General features: G+C 43.9%; 1 protein-coding gene across 1 annotated transcript in view; it reads right to left on the reverse strand.

The window, feature by feature from the left end:
* Positions 1 to 14,235, reverse strand: part of LOC128646845 (latent-transforming growth factor beta-binding protein 4-like) — a 377,095-nt gene that overhangs the window by 208,857 nt on the left and 154,003 nt on the right. The window contains exon 4 of the mRNA XM_053699646.1: positions 2,926 to 3,048. Within this exon, the coding sequence (XP_053555621.1) occupies positions 2,926 to 3,048 (123 nt within the window). The remainder of the gene's footprint in view (positions 1 to 2,925; positions 3,049 to 14,235) is intronic.

Below are 14,235 nucleotides of genomic sequence, written 5' to 3' on the forward strand. Positions count from 1 at the left end.
TTAATTTAGGGGGTGTTAGGGTTAGGGTTAGACTTAGCTTTAGGGGTTAATACATTTATTAGAGTAGCGGCGAGGTCCGGTCGGTTAATAAGTGTAGGTAGGTAGCGGTGATGTTGGGGGGGGGCAGATTAGGGGTTAATAAATATTATGTAGGTGTCGGCGATGTTAGGGCCAGCAGATTAGGGGTTCATAGGGATAATGTAGGTGGCGGCAGTGTGTGGTCGGCAGATTAGGGGTTACATTTTTTATTATAGTGGCGGCGATGTGGGGGGACCTCAGTTTAGGGGTACATAGGTAGTTTATGGGTGTTAGAGTACTTTAGAGCACAGTAGTTAAGAGCTTTATAAACCGGCGTTAGCCAATAAAGCTCTTAACTACTGACTTTTCTGCGGTTGGAGTCTTGTCGGTAGAGGGTCTACCGCTCACTTCAGCCAAGACTCTAAATACTGGCATTAGGAAGATCCCATTGAAAAGATAAGATACGCAATTGGCGTAAGGGGATCTGCGGTATGGAAAAGTTGCGGCTTGAAAGTGAGCATTAGACCCTTTCCTGGCTGACTCTAAATACCAGCGGCCGGCCAAAACCAGTGTTAGGACCCCTTAACACTGCTTTTGATGGCTAACGCAGAACTCTAAATCTAGCCGTAAGCTTGCAAAAAATAATAAACACAATTATCCAAAATAATAACAATTTAAAAACAAAAAAGCCTCCCAAAATAAAAACACCCCCTAACCTAACAATAAACTACCAATATCCCTTAAAGGACCTTTTGAAGGGCATTGCCCTAAGTTAAAAAGCTCTTTTACGTTAAAAAATTACAAAGTCCGGGGGGGGGGGGGGGGGGGGGGGGGCGGAGTTAACCGCCAAGCTAAGTAGCAGCACAAGAGGAAAGCTCCGTAGGAGAAAACTCCAAAAGTGTGCAAAATTTGCTTTCTTAACAAGCAGTTACCTAATAACACCACTTTATTTAACTCACATTGGCGGGGGAATACATCTGAGCCGACACTTTGGATGGTTGTAACACTTTACTGCTGAACCCAGCTGACTCCTACATACAGGACGCAGCCAGAGATCGAGGGCCCACAGGATGTGCGCCACAACCAGCAGCAGTGAAAGCGGATTCGACACCAACGGATGACTCTGGAGGGTCGTGACTCCACTCTGGAGTGTCCACAGCTGCAGGGCTAACGAGACCGAGCCCGGAGTTGCGCACCGCCGGATCTCGGCCCCTGCCATCTTACATGCAAGCAAGCCCATCCCCACCCTTTGCTGGACCACAGCATCCTATTGAATCTCCCTGCACTAACAACCAGACTGCAGGAGGGCTCTCCTGCAGGTACTTATGGTCCCGGACTGAAGTATAAGGGGTAGATCGTCTAATCTCTGTGCCAGTGAAGTAGTGCAATTGCGACCTCTGCACCCCCTGTAGTTTCGCACCTGGCTCATGGGTATAGCCAGAGGAGGGCTGGTTATAGGATCAGTGGTATCTGCATCAGTATAATAACACCCAGCACTATATAATGACACAGTAGTGACACTGGCACATGGGTATAGCCAGAGGAAGGCTGGTTATAGGATCAGTGGTATCTGCATCAGTATAATAACACCCAGCACTATATAATGACACAGTAGTGATACTGGCACATGGGTATAGCCAGAGGAGGGCTGGTTACAGGATCAGTGGTATCTGTATCAGTAAAATAACATCAAGCACTATAAAATAATATTTTTAATTTCAAATGTACCTTGGTGTCCTTCACTAAGGTCTGTACTTTGGAAAATGTCTGCCACAACTTTTGTCTGTGCCTATCCCTGGGCCGGAGATTTAGGGGTTAACAGGTTTATTTAGTGGTGGCGATGTGGGAGGCCAGAGGTTTAGGGATTAATAACTTTATTATAGTGGCAGTGATGTGGGAGGCCAGAGGTTTAGGGATTGATAACTTTATTATAGTGGCAGCTTTGTCAGGAAGTGGCGGATTAGGGGTTAATAGCTTTATTATAGTGTTGGCGATGTCAGTGGGCGGCGGATTAGGGGTTATTAGGTTTGTTTAAATGTCGCAATGTGGGTGGGCAGCAAATTAGGGGGTAATAAGTTTTAAATACTGATTGTGATGCAGGAGGGCGGCGGTCTAGGGGTTAATAGGTAGTTTATGGGTGTTACTATACTTTGTAACAGTTTAGGTATGAGTTTTGTGAAACATTTTTGTTATGCAAAATCCATAACTACTGCTCTCAGATGACGGTATGAATCGTGTTGGTATAGGCTGTAACACAAGCTTTTTATCCTCAACGCACAACCTGTAATACCGGCACTATAAAAATCCCACACAAAAACGTCATTTTTTTTTAAGTGCGGAATTGACGTTGCGTTACAGGCTAAAATGATTGCATTACAGCTATACCGACACAATTTGTAATATGCGTTCCTGGCCATTACGCTGGAATGGCCATTTTTTCAGTGTTAAAAGCCATACCGCAACACTTCTAATCTAGCCGATTGGTTGTACTATACTTGGTGTGTTGGGTTATACAGACTTGTTTGTTACTATGCAGTTTGCCATTCACATATCTCTCTGAAATGCTATTTGTTTGTTTTTTCACTTTGGGATAATGGAAGTGATTTTGGACTTGTCACAATATTATCTCGTGTTTTTAATATTTCTATTGATAAGTTGGTGTGTATGGGGTTACTAGGTAACCATCTTGGTGGTTGGTTCTGTTTAGGGAGGTACTTGTTGTTTTATGTGCTATAGTTTGCTATATAGTTTTGCTCTGAGGATGGGTCTGATACCATGAAATGTTACTACAATAAACACACGTGCTGAGAGAGCACTTTTATCCTTCTGTGTTATGTACATAATGATTAGAAAATAACAACACAGTTTTATAACTTAATATAAGATTATTTTATTAGCAGGACTTACCAACACAGGTTGTTCCTGTATAGTCAGCTGCATAACCAGTGTCACAGATGCACTTGAATGAGCCACTGAGGTTCTCACAATGTCCATTTCTACACAGGTCTCTCTCTGTACATTCATTTATATCTGTATGAGCAGAACTGTACGTTAGATGTCACATTAGTCACAATAATATAATAATGATTAGATCTAACATCTATATTACATATGTTTCTCTCCACGTATGCTCTGTATTTCTTGAAATCAACTTACTGACACACTGTATCATGTGATCATGACCTAGGTTACAAGTTTTGCGGTATGGTGAGGGATTTTCATACCGCCTGTATTACAGGTTGTGCGCTCCGGCTAAAATGCTTGCGTTATGGTCTATATCGCCGCAATCCATTCCGCAACTGAGGCCAATAGTTATGGATTATGCAAAACAAAAATGTTTCACAAAACTCATAACTAAACTGTTACAAAGTATAGTAACACCCATAAACTACCAAATAACCCCTAAATCGCCATCCTCCCACATCGCAAATACTATATTAAACTTAATAACCCCTAATCCTTCGCCCACACACATAGCCAATACTAAATTAAACTATTAACCCCTAAACCGCCAGCGCCCACATCACTACTACTATAATAAACCTATTAACCCCTAAACCACCGGCCCCCACATCACTAATATTAAACTAAACCTATTAACTCCTAAACCGCTGGACCCCCACATTGCAAATCACTAAATTAAACTATGAAAAGACTGCAAAAAAATAAAAGAAATCTAGCATTACCAACAAAAAAAAAACACTAAAATTACGAAAAAAATAAAAACAATAAGCTTACAAAAAATAATAAACACAATTATCCAAAATAATAACAATTTAAAAACAAAAAGCTCCCCAAAATAAAAACACCCCCTAACCTAACTATAAACTACCAATATCCCTTAAAGGGCCTTTTTAAGGGCATTGCCCTAAGTTAAAAAGCTCTTTTACATTAAAAAATTACAAAGTCCGGGGGGGCGGAGTTAACCGCCAAGCTAAGTGGCAGCACAAGAGGAAATCTCCGTAGGAGAAAACTCCAAAAGTGTGAAAAATTTGCTTTCTTAACAAGCAGTTACCTAATAACACCACTTTATTTAACTCACATTGGCAGGGGAATACATCTGAGCTGACACTTTGGCTGGTTGGAACACTTTACTGCTGAACCCAGCTGACTCCTACATACAGGACGCAGCCAGAGATTGAGGGCCCACAGGACGTGTGCCGCAACCAGCAGCAGTGAAAGCGGATTCAACACCAACGGACGACTCAGGAGGGTCGGGACTCCGCTCTGGAGTGTCCACAGCTGCAGGGCTAACGAGACAGAGACAGGAGTTGCACACCGCTGGTTCTCGGCCCCCGCCATCTTACATGCAAGCAAGCCCATCCCCACCCTTTGCTGGACCTCAGCATCCTATTGAATCTCCCTGTGCTAACAACCAGACTGCAGGAGGGCTCTCCTGCAGGTACTTAAGGCCCCGGACTAAAGTGTAAGGGGTAGATCGTCTAATCTCTGTGCCAGTGAAGTGGCGCGAACGGCCACCATCTTAGCCCATCCTCCTAATCCTCTGAGCAGGCCTGACATCCAGAGCTACTAGAACCTAAGGACAAAATAACCCCCTGACCAGGGAAGAGCACTGTGCCTAAATTCCGATATCCCATCAGGAAGATACAAGAGGCCAGACAAGAGGCCAGACACAGATCTTGCAACACACAGTGAGGAAATAGTGGGGCCGACCTGGGCCTAATAAACCAGTCACCGCTGGTATACACACTAGTAGTGATGTCGCAAATTGTTCGCCGGCGAATAGTTCCCGGCGAATATAGCATGTTTGCGTTTGCCGCGACGGGCGAACATATGCGATGGTGGATCCGCCCCCTATTCGTCATCATTGAGTAATACTTTGACCCTGTATCTCACAGTCAGCAGGCACATTCCAGCCAATCAGCAGCAGACCCTCCCTCCCAGACCCTCCTACCTTCTGGACAGCATCCATTTTAGATTCATTCGGAAGCTGCATTGTTAGTGAGAGGAGGTACAGTGTAGCTGCTGCTGATTTAGTAGGAAAATCTATAGCTAGGCTAGTGTATTCAGTGTCCATCCACTACATTCCTGAAGGACTCATCTGATCTCTGCTGTAAGGACAGCACCCCAAAAAGCCCTTTTTAGGGCTGCTTTTTTTTTTCTCCTGTGTAATCTAATTGCAGTTGCCTGCCTGCCAGCGTGTGTCAGGCTCACAGCGTATACTGTGCCCACTTGCCCAGTGCCACCACTCATATCTGGTGTAACAGTAGTATAGATTTAAAAAAACAACACTTTTTTGACTGTGTTAAATAATAGCAGTCTGTTTCCTTCACACGTGTGCATTTCAGTGCCTGCCAGGGCACAGTGTCACTTTAGACCTTGAAACCCACCTTAGACCTTGAAGCCCACCTCTTTCAGATTGCATTTTAACAGTTTTTCACCACTAGAGGGTGTTAGTTCACGTATTTCATATAGAAAACACTGTGCTCGTGCACGAGAAGTTATCTGGGAGCAGGCACTGATTGGCTAGACTGCAAGTCTGTCAAAAGAACTGAAAAAAGGAGCAGTTTGCAGAGGCTTAGATACAAGATAATCACAGAGGTTATATAAGCATATTATTATAAATGTGTTAGTTATACAAAACTGGGAAATGGGTAATAAAGGTATTATCTATCTTTTAAAACAATAAAAATTCTGGTTTAGACTGTCCCTTTAAACGGGGAGTTTGGTCTGTCACTGTGAAGCGGGTGTAACCCTTAAACTACCTGATCGATACAACATCATACCTGATGTTTTAAAGCACGTTGTTCCAAACAATTTAGCAATGTTAGGTGATTTATGCCCTTTATGGATTAAAACCAAACTCTGCATCAACTATGTAATTTTCCATGGGAGTTTTGTCATGGATCCCCCTCCGGCATGCCACAGTCCAGGTGTTAGTACCCTTGAAACAACTTTTCCATCACTATTGTGGCCAGAAAGAGTCCCTGTGGGTTTTAAAATTCGCCTGCCTTTTGAAGTCTATGGCAGTTCGCCCGGTTCGCCCGTTCGCGAACAGTTGTGGAAGTTCGCGTCCGCCGTTCGCGAACGCAAAATTTTAGGTTCGCGACATCACTGCACACTAGAGCCCAACATTAAAGATCAGTTGGAAACCTACTGCTACAATAAGAGACACTCACTCAATTGCTAGAAGTAGGACTGAAATACACTTTTACCCCACATTTCTATTGAGGGAGGATCCCACTAATACTACCCACGAGGCCACAGGGAGGTGTCACTTGGTATCTGTAGAAGGACCCATAGAGAGATACAAAAAAAAGGCCTGGCAAATAAATATCAGCCATTACCTCACTGAGGCTGCATAATTCTTTTCTCTGAACAGGAGACAAACTAAATACTAAACAGAGACTGTCAAAGACAAAAGGGGCCTCTCACATCAAGTGGGGTCAAAGCCCTCTTCATACCACTACCTCCCTGAGGCCCACTAAAGAGACCCCTTCCATAGAGACTGTCAATTGTGCCACAAGGGACCCCATACCCCCAGGAGACCCCTGCCTGGTCTTTTTACTGACCACTGACAAAGCTCCAACACTAGCCCACTCTCCCCCATTTACCACCTGGGCACCAGGTGGGTCATATCCCAGATCCCCTACCCGATTTCGTTGATAGGAGTCAATACTCTAGGAGAGTGGGCTTACCCCATCAACTCTGGAGAAACTATTCTTTGTAGCTCCCTGCTGGAGCGGACCTCTCTTCACAATGCTGTATTAGGCTAGAAGGACTTTGTATGGAAGGGCCTACATAGCAACCAATGCCACTTGTTCACTCCTAGGCTATGCCACGAATGAAGACATGACTGCCTGAGGATTATCACAAACGCAACTTCTTTTTCTACACAGACAAGAGATAGGGGCCTTCTGTGTGAGCACCCGAGTACCACAACCGCCCTTACGACCAGATATCAGCTTTACTCATCTGAGATTTGTTCTGATAGATCTAAGAGTCTAAATGTGTGGAGTGTAGGTGGCGCTAAAAATACACTAAGTATACCTAGCAGTGGGTTGATAAACCAACGATACAATGTTTCAGCAAAATATATATCTTAGGACAGTTTCATATAAATCTTCATATAAACTCTCATATAAACTTTCTGATTCAATAATTGGAGGTAACAAGTGCCTGGATTAGAAATATGTACAATTTTTATTCTCAAGTGAAATGATGTAAAAAAAGTAAAAACACAATATAAAAAACGCAATATAAATAATCAAAATAATCTCTCATACGATTGGCCCACACTCTTCACTCACAACCGCTTCCAAATTAAATCGCTATTACAAAAGATGTTGGCGATTCTGAAACAATATATTGCTAAAATGAAAATGATAATAAAACCTCAAGGTTAATGGTAAAATGATGAGATACACTTCTAAGATCAATATGCAAACATAAAATGGTATTCGTATGACTATCTGGCTGGGGTTATATTTCCCATTACAAGCCTCTGTATATAAGGGACTTTCTTCTGTTGCCGTGACAATCAGACGTTTGACTGCCTGTTTCCACTGGGCTAACAACCCGTGGTTTGAAATAGTCCTTGTATTGTGCCCTGTTACAGAGGGAAATCCTGCTTATAATCCTGTAAGAAGGGGGAGTTCCCCAGGTAAAATCTGCAGTCTTATGCAAATAGGGGCAGATCCCCACTCAAAACAACAGTCTTTTGAAGATTTCAAACGATAACACCGGAGTCTGTATTAAATGAAAGAATCCCACAGACAATCTTAATCCGGTTTGAATGGTATGAATAACACTTTAGCGGGGAGTTACTGACAACATAGATACTCTCACCTGCTGGTCTTTGTCTAGGTATATCAGCTCCTGTATATATTAATAGTTTGGTTAAGTTGCGGACCTTCTTGTCCCTGTGGGTAACTTTCTTCACTTGCGCAAGCCTTATCTGAGTTACCTTTTCGCCGCAGCCTCTCAGTGACACTCTGCTCTTTAAGTACTTCGTACGCAGAGTGGGTTACTGCTGTATATCCTCTTTGTCTTTCACCTTTCTACGCGTTTCACCCCTAAGGTGTGGGGCTTTTTTTCTTGAATACCATTTTATGTTTGCATATTGATCTTAGAAGTGTATCTCATCATTTTACCATTAACCTTGAGGTTTTATTATCATTTTCATTTTAGCAATATATTGTTTCAGAATCGCCAACATCTTTTGTAATAGCGATTTAATTTGGAAGCGGTTGTGAGTGAAGAGTGTGGGCCAATCGTATGAGAGATTATTTTGATTATTTATATTGCGTTTTTTATATTGTGTTTTTACTTTTTTTACATCATTTCACTTGAGAATAAAAATTGTACATATTTCTAATCCAGGCACTTGTTACCTCCAATTATTGAATCAGAAAGTTTATATGAGAGTTTATATGAAGATTTATATGAAACTGTCCTAAGATATATATTTTGCTGAAACATTGTATCGTTGGTTTATCAACCCACTGCTAGGTATAATTAGTGTATTTTTAGCGCCACCTACACTCCACACATTTAGACTCTTTGATTTCTAACTACCTAGGAAGGAGGTAGTACCAGAGGTTGGCAAAGTGGGCTGAGTCTAGCGCTCCTCTCAACTACTTTCTATAACTCTGATAGATCTAAGAACATCATGTCTCAGAATCAGAGGAGGAAGTCCAAGCTGCACAACTCTCAAAAGAAGACTATGCTAGACCACTTCCACTCTGCCTCGGCAGCCCAACAGGAGGCTTCAGATGAGGATCTCTCAGACACTAATACCCAATATGAAGCCCTTCTAGTACCTGCCCTAGGTAATACCCGCAATAATAACAAGCCACCGGCTAGCGACTCCACAACTTTAATAGATACCATCAAATCTTTATTAGCGGGTCACCATGATTCTATGACTAAGAAATTTGACAAGTCCCACGCTGATCTGAAGAGAGATATCGTTTCCATTGGGGAGAGGACAGACGCCTTGGAGCGGAAACAGGAGGATCTCATTATTGATCACAATAATCTATCCTACTCAGAGATCCTGGCTACTCAGATCTCCTCACTGGAGGCCAAACTTGTGAACTTGGAGGACAGGTCCAGGAGGAATAATCTAGGGATCAGGGGAGTGCCAGAGTCAGTCTCCCCTCAAGACCTGGAGGGATATCTGACAGAACTTTTCAAGGAAGTCCCAGAAGCCAAGGACTCTGACCTACTGATGGATAGGGCCCACAGAGTGGCCCGCCCCCCCTCCCTCACGACGGATAAGCCAAGAGATGTAGTCATGAGGCTTCACTACTTCACCTTCAAGAACCAGCTTATCAATGTAGACCTAAAGTCCAAGACACTACCAGAAAAGTTTAAACAGATTCAAATCTTCCCAGATCTGTCGACTCACACACTATTCCTGAGAGGAACTTTTGCAGATTTCACCAAAATCCTCAGAGCCAAAGGCATCAGATGCAGATGGGGATTTCCAGTTAAACTGCTAATTACCAAAGAGGCCCCTCTCGAGGAGAATAACCAGCCCCTTAGACGACAAGCTTCATCTAACAAAGATCCCCCCTGAAGAGGGAATTTTCTTGTCCTGATCCCTCTACTCTTTAATTGGTGACTCAGGGGGCCAGAACCCGGATAAGAAACTATCCAAGCTGATATCCTTTGTAATATGCCTCAACATGTGTCCAAATTATTTTGTTAATTTTGAGATTCTTGTTAACTGTTCTGTTTTACAGGTTTCTGCTCTAAATGTTATTTAGCCTAGGTAATACTCACTGTTTGATACTAGGTTTGCACTAACCCCTTTAATTCCACAGGTTTGTACCCTATACATTGGGGATTGGCTCTTGATGGCCCATGATTGGTAGCCTTTGAGACCTATAGCTACTCTAATGTTGTAAGAGTTCTGGGTGTTTCCCCTTTCCCCCGCTCTCAATGTTTGCTCCCTATACCTAGACCTTAGCCAAGAACTCAACATATTAGGCCCCAGACCCTCCCCGAACAGTCTGCTGTAGCGTATACCCAGATTTTGTCAAGCACCAGGGAACAACATAGATCCCCAAAAAAGTAGTCCCAGGTCCTCCTGACAACAGGGAGATGATTGTAAACTATTCTGTTTCAAGACAGGTCTCTACGCTAAAAGTTCTCTAAATCGTGAGCCATTTACTGTTTGATGCTTTTTTTAAACTAATATTCTTAATTCCACAGGTTTTCACCCAGCATATTGGGGATGGGTTGGCGGCGGCCTGAGTCTAGAAGTCCGGGGGACCCATTGTGGGCCCCCAGCCGCAATGACCTCATGTCGGCTCCCCGCCGTCCCGTGCCCAATATCTGTTCCCCACGCTTAGGTAAGCGTCGCGAGATGACACATTATGTCCAAGACCCCCTCCCGGCTGCTCTAATGTATGATGAACCCAGGTTTTGACGAGTGGGTGGAAGCCCCATAGATCATCGATCCCTGAAAGTGGCTAGACCCATAATATAATCCCCCTTTATAGGCCCTTCCTTCCTCCCTTCACCCCCCTAATTGGTAAGTACAAATATGAGTGCTTACATATGTGCTACCCTGGAATCCCAGCAGTGGATTTCCCAGGGTGACCTTGAGCAGTGCTTTTATGCACTAATACCCAAACCCTAACAATGGTTGTTAACTGTGACAATACATTTTCTTGTTACTTTTCTCTGCTCTTCCTTCTCTTTCCTCCTCTCTTGTCTTCCCCCCACCCTCTTACTCCTGCAGGTTGGATACTTAATCCCAAAGTGAGACTCTCTCAGGTTAGCCCATGCCGGAACTAACAATATCCACCCTTAATGTAAAGGGACTCAACACACCTATGAAGCGCAGCTTGTTGGTAAGATACCTGAAAAAACACAAATCAAAGATAGCTTACATACAAAAGACACACTGGACAGAACCATCCCCACATAAGATTAAGACAGCCTTATATTCCACTTGTGAAACAGCCTCCTACTCGAAAAAGAAGAGAGGCGTAGCTATCCTCATAAGAAATTATGTAAAGTACTCCCCTATTCTTATAGATAGGGACACAGGGGGCAGGTTCCTAATCATAGTATGCTACCTTGATAATGCACTATATACACTAGTTAACGTATACGCCCCCAATACCCACCAGACGCCATTTCTCAAAAATCTCCTAGCAAGAGTAGATGAGATTAATAGGGGATCCATACTTATGGGTGGAGATTTTAATTCTACTTGGGACCCCGTAGTGGATAGACGCTCCTCTGGTGGTCTGGAGTTTGACTCAAGGGCCTCTCTCCCAAACAGAAGATTCTGTAACCTTATAATGGGATATAATCTTTTTGACTCATGGCGATGTCTACATACGACTGAAAAGGATTACACCTTTTATTCCATGGCACACCATACTTACTCCCGGATAGACTACATTTTTACTGACTCTTGGGCCCTAGATAGAATGAGAGCTGCGAAAATCCTGGTCTTCCCATGGTCGGACCATGATATGGTCGCTAACACACGCGGAGGGCTTTAAGAGGTTATGGAGACTAGCAGACCACCTAATCAAAAATCCTTGGACCCAGCAGACAGCTACTGACCTCCAGGACTTTTTCAGACTAAATGATAACAGACAGACTTCAGATGCTACCCTATGGGTGGCAATGAAGGTCTTCCTTAGAGGGACTTTCCTGAAAAGGGATGCACAATTAAGACACAAAAGAGGTGCCACCTTGGCACAACTGTTTGGGACTCTAAGAACCCTTGAACAGGAAAATAAACTCCATCCTGACCCTATACTGGCCTCCCGTATAGGACAGATTTGGGCGGAAATTATGACTAAGGAGACGACGCGGGTTCAGGAATCCATTCGGAAGCTGTTTTATTATCAGGGGAACAGAGCTGATAGGCTGCTAGCCACTAAGCTCAGGGCCAGGACAAGGTCTATGCGGATCCAGAAAATCCAATACTCCGGCAAATCGCTCCATGCCCCTGGGGACATTGGAGATGCCTTTATGACTTATTATAATGGACTGTATAACATTGACACTTGCCTGAATACCCCTAAAGATGACTCACAAGTGATAGCCACTTTTCTATCCTCCCTCAACCTCCCATGACTGGACGACTCACAGACTGAGTATCTCTCCGACCCCTTCACCCCCTCTAAAATAAAAAAAGCCATCAGATCTTTTAAGATCCATAAGACTCCCAGACATGACGGGTTCACCCCCCTCTTCTTTAAAACGTACGCAGGTATCCTTACCCCTTACCTTGGGAGATTATTTGCTGAGGCCTCGGAGACAGGATCTCTCCCATAGGAGTTCCTAGAAGCCTTCATATTGAATATTCCGAAAGAGGGAAAGGACCCCTCTCTATGTCAAAGTTACCGACCTATATCAATCATCCACCTGGACGTTAAGATCTATGCCATGATCTTGGCCAACAGCCTTAGCTCCCTCCTCCCCAGTGTGATACATAAAGACCAGGTGGGTTTCGTTACCAAACGCCAGGGCACGGATAGTACACGACAGCTGCTGAACATTTTCTCGGAAGCAGATAGCTTGTGGAGGCCCCTTCTCACCCTGTCATTCGATGTCGAGAAGGCGTTCGACAGGGTGCGCTGGACTACCTAACTGCAGTACTAGATGCGGTAGGCTTTCCAGATGGTTTCAGACGGGCGATTAGAGCATTATATTCTCATCCGACTGCCAGAGTGAGGGGCCTTTCGCCCTCAAGAACGATAACAGACATGTGTGCCTACTCTCCCCTCCTTTTTTGTACTAGCCATAGAACCGCTGGCAACTGCCATCCAGACCCACAAAGTGATTAGAGGTGTATACATTCATGGGACTTATCAGAAGCTTAGTCTATTTGCGGATGATTTCACAGTCTTCCTAACAGACCCAGAACTTTCTCTCCCCAACCTTCTGGAACTCTTTGACCTCTTTGGATGTCTCTCTTTTTATAAGTTTAATGTGACGAAGACTGAAGCTTATCCACTACATATCCCGATGGCCCAACTTCATGCCTTACAGACGAAATATAAATTTAAGTGGAATCATAACAGGATTAGACATTTAGGTGTTTTCCTCTCGCATGACTTCAAGAAGGTAGTAGAAACCAACTATGACCACTTCTTACAGACCCTTAAACAAATGATAACACTCCCCCAGTACAAAGAGGTGTCTTGGATGGGTAGAATCTCTGCATTCAAAATGATGATTCTGCCAAAACATACATACCTCTATAGATGCCTCCCACTTAAAATCCCAACTACATACTTAGATACCTATCAATCCTTTCTAAACAAATACGTCTGGGCAGACTTGCGTCCTCGCATAGCAAGTAGAATACTACACACCCCAATTGATAAAGGAGGCCTAGGCCTCCCCAATCTCAAATTTTACTATGAGGCAGTCATGTTCACCCACATCTCGGGATGTGGCCCCTCTGCGGAACCACCCAGAAGGTATGACATCAAACAAGCTTCGCTCCCCCATGGAATCCTTCTATCAGACCTGATATGGATACAGTCTAATACAGTCATTAAGCATTTCCTACCTATGTGACACAAACTGCGTCACTCCCCAATGGTTGACACGCAACCCTCCCCAATCCATAGTATATGGGTACTTCTTAACCCCTTAATGACCGACAATGTGCAGGGTACGTCCACTTTAAAAAAACGGTTAACGACCGAGGACGTACCCTGCACATCGTCGGTCTGGGAAAGCAGTCCTGATCGCTTCCACCTGCTTTCCGGTTATTGCAGTGATGCCTCAATATCGAGGCATCCTGCAATAACCCAGCATGGCCATCTGATGCAGAGAGAGTCACTCTGTGGCCCTCTCTGCACCAGACATCAATGGCAGGTACAGCTGCCAGTACCTAAGATGGCTACCAATAAGGTAGGTAGGGTTAGAGAGCTGTTTGGGGGGGATCAGGGAGGTTGGGGGCTAAGGGGGGTCCTACAGAGTAGCATATGTAAATATGCTAAAAAATATATTTAAAAAAAGATACCTTTTATTTTAGTACTTGTAGACTTTCTGCCAGTACTTTAGATGGCGGGGACAATTGTGGGGTAGGGGAGGGAGGAGAGCTCTTTGGGAGGGATCAGGGGGTCTGATGTGTCAGGTGGGAGGCTGATCTCTACACTAAAGCTAAAATTAACCCTACAAGCTCCCTACAAGCTCCCTAATTAACCCCTTCACTGCTGGGCATAATACATATGGTGCGCAGCTGCATTTAGCGGCCTTCTAATT

This window comes from Bombina bombina, chromosome 2, assembly GCF_027579735.1.
Source record: "Bombina bombina isolate aBomBom1 chromosome 2, aBomBom1.pri, whole genome shotgun sequence".
Taxonomy (NCBI): domain Eukaryota; kingdom Metazoa; phylum Chordata; class Amphibia; order Anura; family Bombinatoridae; genus Bombina; species Bombina bombina.